Source organism: Centruroides sculpturatus, unplaced genomic scaffold (genome assembly GCF_000671375.1).
Source record: "Centruroides sculpturatus isolate CEXI.00-Female unplaced genomic scaffold, Cexi_2.0 scaffold1720, whole genome shotgun sequence".
Taxonomy (NCBI): domain Eukaryota; kingdom Metazoa; phylum Arthropoda; class Arachnida; order Scorpiones; family Buthidae; genus Centruroides; species Centruroides sculpturatus.
In genome coordinates this window covers 131,228-138,960 of record NW_019385970.1, presented here as the reverse complement: position 1 = coordinate 138,960, position 7,733 = coordinate 131,228, and the positions used below count along the sequence as shown (strand labels likewise).

The window sequence follows — 7,733 nt, the reverse complement described above, 5'->3', positions numbered from 1 at the left end:
TTTTTTATTAAGAACACACTATTTCATGCCATAAGAATCATACAGTATTATTAATTAACTATTTACACTAATCGGCCGATTAATCGGTAATCGGCCATTTTGCTTAACGGTGCATCCTTAATTCTTTATTTTGATTTGGTTTATATGGAGATTCTAGCTTTACGTGCTCTTTCTCCGATAGACTTGTAATGATCGCTATGAGACCGAAGAGCCAGCCTTATAGAAACGGCCTAAACGTGCGCGAGGGGAAATAATGCCTTCCGGGAGGACTTTTATGGAAAACTTGTCCCTATTCGGGCGTCATCGACATGGAGAAAATCCGGAAAACTCCATGATGCGGCCCCTCCGAGCGAAGCGCGAACCCACTACCGAACTCCCAGTGTTCAGGGTGTAGTCCACTCAAGTGCGGGGACGAAGACCGCTCGACCACTGGTGGGCCTTCCTTAATTCTTACTAACCCTCCCATAGAGGCCCGATGGACGAGCGGTTAAGGTGGCAGCCTACCGCTCAGGGAGACCCGGGATCGAATCCGGGCAGGTCGGGAGGTGGTCCGTTCAGATACGTCGATCTCCATCCCTCCCATTGTGGGCCTTGTCGAGCCCATAATGGGCTTGCTAAAAGAGGCCCTCTTAGTGTAGAGTTTTAAAAAAATGTGATTATTGTATTACTTTAATATTATAGTCTATATCATGTACGTGTTTACCTTCTAATAAAAAATATTTATTTTCTACTCACAATAAAAAAAAACCTAACTTTTTTATTTCTAAGTATAACATCCTAATTTTAAAATGTCCGAGTCAGCAAATTTTGAAAAGGTGACAACACTGAGTTAGGGCCTCGAATTGCTTAAATCCGGCTCTGTCCCACACAAAATTATTGGCATTTTAAACATTAAGGAAAAATCTTTTAAAATTGACAGCATAACTTGTTCGTGTAAAGCTGGACAATCGGGAAACTATTGCCAATTCTTAAGTCTAATTCACTCTTCAGAATTCGGAGCTCATAGATATAACTGACCGATTTCCGAATTATCATCTGTTTTTCGAGCGGGAATAGACAAAAACTTATATTGGGCTCTTGTATGGTCTTGAAATTGCAATTTGGAGTGAAAGGAAAAGCTTTGCCTTTTCTATTCCTATTCGTTTTTATTGCTGATAATACACAAGAATGGCCCAGATAAAATATTTTTGTTTTTAAACACCAGAGGGTTACGTCACCTTTGACTCGATAGTGAATGTATTTTACCCACATCGACATAGTTTAAGACGAATTTAAATCATCGTCGTCGTTTTGCCGAATAATTTATTCGATAACTTCAGATTCGTTTAACGCGAAGGAATCGAAAAACACTTTATTATAAATATTAAAACGAAATTTTCTACAATTCTTATATAAAACATGGCTTGAATTTAAAAGGCGGCGGAAAGACATTAGAATAAAATATTGACAAAAATTTTAACTTTAACAAAATTTCGACCCGTTTATTAATTAAATAAAAGATTTTTCGATATATTTGAATTCTTCCACCCCGGTATAAACGGAAATCTCGCCGGAAAAATTTAAAAATAATTTTTGTTCTGGTGGAAAATTGAGATGGAATGTGGATTTATTTACAAAATATCACAATCGTTTAGTAATTTCTTCCGACTACTTCTCGGCATTTATACTTCCGTTTTCGGTGTTCAAGAGGGGGTCGAGCTCCTCCGACGTTCCCCTGCGTGTCAGTTTGTTCCAAAATTGCCGGATGTATATGTCATTGTACAAACACATTCCCACTAAAAGTATCAGAAATCCCACTAGTTGCAGCCAACCAAACTTCTCGTGGAACAGAAGCATGCCGCAGATCCACACTACAAGGGTCCTGATGCTGTCCAACACCATCCTGGTGGTGGCGCTAATCTCTTTGGTCACGCTTATTCCGGCAAAATTAAAAAAGGCGATACTGATCACCGTCCCTAAAAATACACCAATATCGATTAGTGGATTCTCATTTTCCAAATGAATATTCTAACGATCCACAAATATCTTACCGCAAACGCCCAAACACACTTGCCAAGAATTTGCAATTTGATAGAAGCCGTCGATGGCATCTTCTAAATTTCCTTTAGGATTATGAAAAAAATTTTTTCCCACTGGTATGTAATACATCGGCACCAATAAAATTGACAATATAATAAAACCGAAGAAACCTGTAAAAAAGATAACTCTTATTTTACTTACTTCCGTTCCGTTACTTATATATTCCATAAAAACACAAGTGCCTCACGCGTGTCTTAAAATTATTTTTTATATAACATATTCCTTTCACGTATCTATTTCAGTAACTACTCCAATTCTTAATGATTCTAACAGAACACCTGACAATTTTTAAACATTCTAAAATTTAAAAGTTATAGACAGCAATAAGCCATTTGTTACTAATTATTTTCAGTCTTAAATATGCAAAAATCATTTTGGAGCCTCATTTTGTTGCTGTTAATGAGATACACGAATTATGACGTGTGTCGTCATAAAAGTATGCAATAAAAATTATCACTGTTCTTAATGAAAATATGAATAAAAGATAAAAATTAGAATATTTGCTAAAAGCTGTAACACTAATAATTTGTCATAAAAATTATTAGTTTTACAACTTGTGGTACATCTTAACTTAAATTTTAATTATATATTTTTACAGTTATACAGGATGATCGTAAACTCTTTCAATAAAAAAGGAGCGATAGTACACATCGAGACAAACAATATTTGCGATAGAAACTAGGTTCCACATTCCACTCATAGTGCCAAAACAGAACAAGATGAAAAATCGTCCAGAATGCGCAAGTATTTACAACCCATGTATGAGAAGTACAAGATGTAAATCAGGTCAGCTGATCAGCTGCATAGATGATTAGGAGCAAACATTTAAAAATGCAGCCCAACCTGTTCATCAATAAATATTGTGATAACATCAGAGGATAATTCATGCAAACACGGAGGACTTAACATAAGAGAAATTGGCAGATATGCATTTAATGTATGGCCAACCAGTTGGTTATGAATGTGAAGCGCAAAGATTGTACTGTAAGAGATTTCTAAATCATTGTATTCCTTACCATTTGACCTTCACCAGTGTTAATCAAAGATTGTATGAAACTGGCCCATTGGCTACATCAATGAGGGATACCGGATGTACTGTACCTGAAATGTGCAGACACTGAAAATGGAAGTGGGTATCTTGCAGCAATTTGCAGACGCAGTGGCATCTGAAATGGATGCTTGTAAAAATTCTGTGTAGAATGTTCTGCATGAAACAGGTATGATTACCTTCCAAGTCCAGAAAATCCAAGCTTTGAATGGAGAAGATTATCTCACCTCGTGATGACTATTTCGTGGATGCTTCTGATGAACACTGTTAATCCAGGATTTCTCACATTAGTGTTATTTGGTGATGAGGCCACATTCACACAGGAAGGCATTTTCATCATCATAACCAGCATGTTGGGCTCAAAAAAATCCACACATCACTAATCCTTGAAAACACTAGCAAAGATATGCCGTCCATATCTGGGCAGGTGTCCTTGATGATTGTCTGGTGGGACCTTACCTCTTGCCAGAATGTCTGGCTGGGGCAGTGTACTGTGTGAGCAAGTGCTTCCTGGTATGTTGCAGGGTGTTCTGCTCACCATACAGAGGAACATGTAAGAAAGACACATGATGGGTCCCATAAAACTTTTCCACCAAGATGCAATACTTCTTAAATGAAACATATTCCATTGGATTGGACATGTGGCCTCCATGCTCCCTGGATCTTTCTCCACTGGATTTCTTCTAAGGTACATGAAAACATTGGTGTATGAGATGTATGAGATGTATATGGACTCCATGGAAGATCTTGTCATGAGAATCATTGTTGCTGCAGACAAGATCAACACCATACTAGGAGTCTACAAGAGGATGAAAGTCTTTCATTCAACAGTTTTTTTCACTGTTGAAGGATCAACATAGATATATAACTTTAATGTTTTCTGGCACTATGAGAGGAATGTGGCCCTAGGTTCCATTACAAATATTGTTCATCTTGATGTGTACTATCACCTCTTAATTTGTTGAGAATTTATGATCACCCCGTATTTTTTTTTTGGCCTGGTCAATTGAGAAATGTATAAACAATATGTCATTGTATAATATTTCAACTCTGATATGAATTTGAAAAATTATAATAATAAAATGTCATTATTACCAACACACTTATTGACAAGACTATGTCTTGTTTATAAAATTGTACAGTCAATCCTCCTATAACAATGTTGATAATTCCGTTTTTTATGAATTCCATGTTGTACGACTCACTTAGATTTTACAAATACGTGAACCATTCACAGCCCGGCACACATACTTGTAAAATCTAAGTGACTCGTACAACATGGAATTAATATAAAACGGAATTATCAACATTGTTATAGGGGGTCGACTATACTGCTATTTTATGTTACCAGCATAGAGGTATGAAAGAGTACCTGTCGAGAGTTGATATTTGGCACAGAGTATTAGGTGCCCAAATCATTTGCGCATAAAAAAATCCAGACTCGTAGGTAGTCAGGGGGCCAAGAATCGAGTCAAAATAAAATACAAAATGGCAACCCTCTTCTACAAACAGGCAAAACAGCCACCTCGCCCCACTGAAGTCAGGTAGGGAAGAGTACCACCCGCAGTCATTCTAAGAAGCGAACTCCGACCTTAGGACTGATCATGTAGTTTATTCTATGTTAAATAAAATTTGTAATCTAATTTTGTAAATTTGGGAGGGTTTCAAATATGATGTTAAAATGGTTTTATGTCATTAGAAGTGGGTTTTTTTTAACATTATGTAGTATAGTAAAATTGTGGGACCGATAAAAATTTGACGTTATATTAGGGTTGTCGTTAAATCTGATGACGTTATAATCGGGTTAAACTGTATATTGTTTGCGCAAAATAAAAAAAATAACTTCGGATGATACAATAGCCATGATTATTTTTTTCAAAAACAGGAAATTTTCGTTACACATGGACAAAAATTCAACCCGGGCCGACATGCAACAGAGAGAAATTTCAAAATCAGATAGGTTAAGGGCTTAAGGAGTTTTAATCTTATATATCTTATAATCTTATATAGCATCTTATATATTAAAGGATGATACAGGGCTGCAATGAAGTAGCAGTATGTCATCATTCATTGTCTAAACACAGACTGACAGGAATATTAAATATTTCAGAATATTAAGATAAAGGAAAGAATTTAATTCACAAAAGGAAAAGTAAAATTGAAAAGAAAGGAAACAACAACAGTAACAAAAAATTCAGCAACAAGTTGTGTAACTTTCCTGGCTGTTATGAGGTTTTATTATAAATATAACTTTTATATTATTAATTACAGCTTAATTTTGAGGGTAGAGATGAGTTTTTAAAAATATTGTAAATGCCAATAATGGTTAAAATTTTCATTAAGTCTGACCCCATCTGAAATATGACAAGTAAAAATTCCTCTATATCCCTACCCCTCAACCTTTAACCATCAAATTTTTTGCATCAATGCTCCTTATATAAAAGTTAACATGCCAAATTTCATTTCTTAATCTTTAATCCATCCTGAAATAGTAAACAAAATAAACATCCAAACACCCACAAATTTCAGATATCAGTTTTTTGACTTTTTTGGTTCAGAGGTGTCAAAATCAACGAGATTTCAACATTCTGGAAAGTAAAATGTGACATGCTTACAATATTATATAACAGCTAGAAATGTAAGCCATGTTACATTATAACAGCTATGAAAGTAAAACCCACAGAAAAAGTAATCAAAAATGAAACTAACGAGTTTTTTATAAACCAGGAAAAATGTACAAAAAATAAATAAACAAATAAATAAATCATATGTTTAATGTGACACTTCCTACATTATGAGGTATATTAAAATTTTAAATCAAGACTTTCTAAATTCAAAAATATTAAGAATTTGAGAACAATTGATTCAGTACACAATGTATGTCTCTTATATTCAATAGTAAACGTAGTGTATGTGTACATATAGTATGTATCTCTAATTGAATAATATAATTCATTAAATAAACTAAATGTACTGTACATAGCATTTTCTTTGTCATTCATGTGAAATTCTCTTCCATGTGTTTTTGAGACTTTTAATCATCAAACTTTCACACTGTTTTTTTCAATGATACAAACATAGATAGCTTTAAATAAATATACTTTAATTAAAATTACCCAAAGCATACATACCTTCCCATCCAACAGCTTGAAGTGGTGGTACATTATTTTTGCTAACAAATTTTTCTTCAATAACCATTTGAGTAGCCGTTATAATTTGAGCTATTACTATAAGTAAATCACCTGTTAAAATTGTAAAATTTCAGTACTTCATTTTGTTTTTCAATAAAAAGAAATGAACAAAACAACACTAATGACAATTNTGTATCAAATATTTTATAAAATATTTAAAAATAAATATGGTGAAAATGTGAATTTGTTATATACAGATACTGATTCGCTAAAGCTTCAAATTTATACGAATAATATATATAACGACTTTATATCATTTCCAGATATTTTTGATTTCAGCAACTACCCTAACACACATGAATTATTTGATGCAACAAATAAAAATAAGCTAGGATGTTTTAAAAATAAGACAGCATCTAAACCTATAATAGAATTTTGTTCATTAAAGCCGAAAATGTATTCGTATATTTTCGATAATCAAAATAAAAAAACGGCTAAAGGAATTAAAAAATGTGTAGTTAAAACATTTGACCACGAGATGTATAAAGAAGTTCTTTTTAATAACGAGCTATTGAGACATCAGCAGTATGGTATTAAAAGTAAAAACCATGTTGTAACAACATATCTTCAGAATAAAATATCTCTCTCACTGTTTTATGACAAAAATTTATTTCTGATAATGGTATAGATGTGATATTGTTCGGATATTATAATTTTTATATTTAAATTCTTCCAGATTCTCTGATATCATCTTCCCCCCAATACAGTTACATATTATTGTACAAGAGGAAACGAAATTCAAAAACTTGTTTAATACATGGTTTTTTGAGTAAAACATATCGTTGTTTAAAACAAGCCGTAAATAAAGCTGGATTATTTCAATTACCTTGGAATCAGAAAAACTATTGTAAATTTTTTGTATTGACTAACCAGATAACGATGATGTTATGTAATAATAATTTTATAAAATGTGGTTGTTCTAACTGTACTTGTACTTTGTAACCATGTTTATATATATATATATATATATAAATATAACTATCCTAATACTGAGTTTTTTTTATAGAATTCAAACACATTACACCACTTGAATGGGAGAAATTCTCGAGTTTACCCATGGACGAAAATAATATCAGACGTTTTAAAAACTATATTAAATGGGAAATTATAAGCCAAAAAACCGATTTAAGCCGAGACTTCATTTCCGAATTCGCGGATTATTTAAACTGGAAACTAATATGGAAAAATTATATATTTACCACTACGTTTATCGAAAAACATATTAAATACGCTAATTGGAATATAATTTCAGAACACCAATTATTAGACGAAGAATTCATGGATAAGTTTTCGGACTATCTTAATTGGGATAAAATAGCAAAATTTCAACTTCTCTCCGATAATTTTATTAAGAAATATATTGATAAATTAAATATGAGAATAGTTTTAAAATATCAGCGATTAAATACCGATAC

General features: G+C 33.1%; 1 protein-coding gene across 1 annotated transcript in view; it reads right to left on the bottom strand.

The window, feature by feature from the left end:
• Nucleotides 1-469: 469 nt before the first annotated feature.
• LOC111612875 (patched domain-containing protein 3-like) overlaps nucleotides 470-7,733 on the bottom strand; it is a 43,467-nt gene continuing 36,203 nt past the window's right edge. Inside the window, exons 6-8 of the mRNA XM_023354156.1 lie at nucleotides 6,259-6,376; nucleotides 2,031-2,189; nucleotides 470-1,955 (exon numbers count right to left, since the gene is read on the bottom strand). Coding sequence (XP_023209924.1) covers nucleotides 1,648-1,955; nucleotides 2,031-2,189; nucleotides 6,259-6,376 — 585 coding nt within the window. The 3' untranslated portion in view covers nucleotides 470-1,647. The remainder of the gene's footprint in view (nucleotides 1,956-2,030; nucleotides 2,190-6,258; nucleotides 6,377-7,733) is intronic.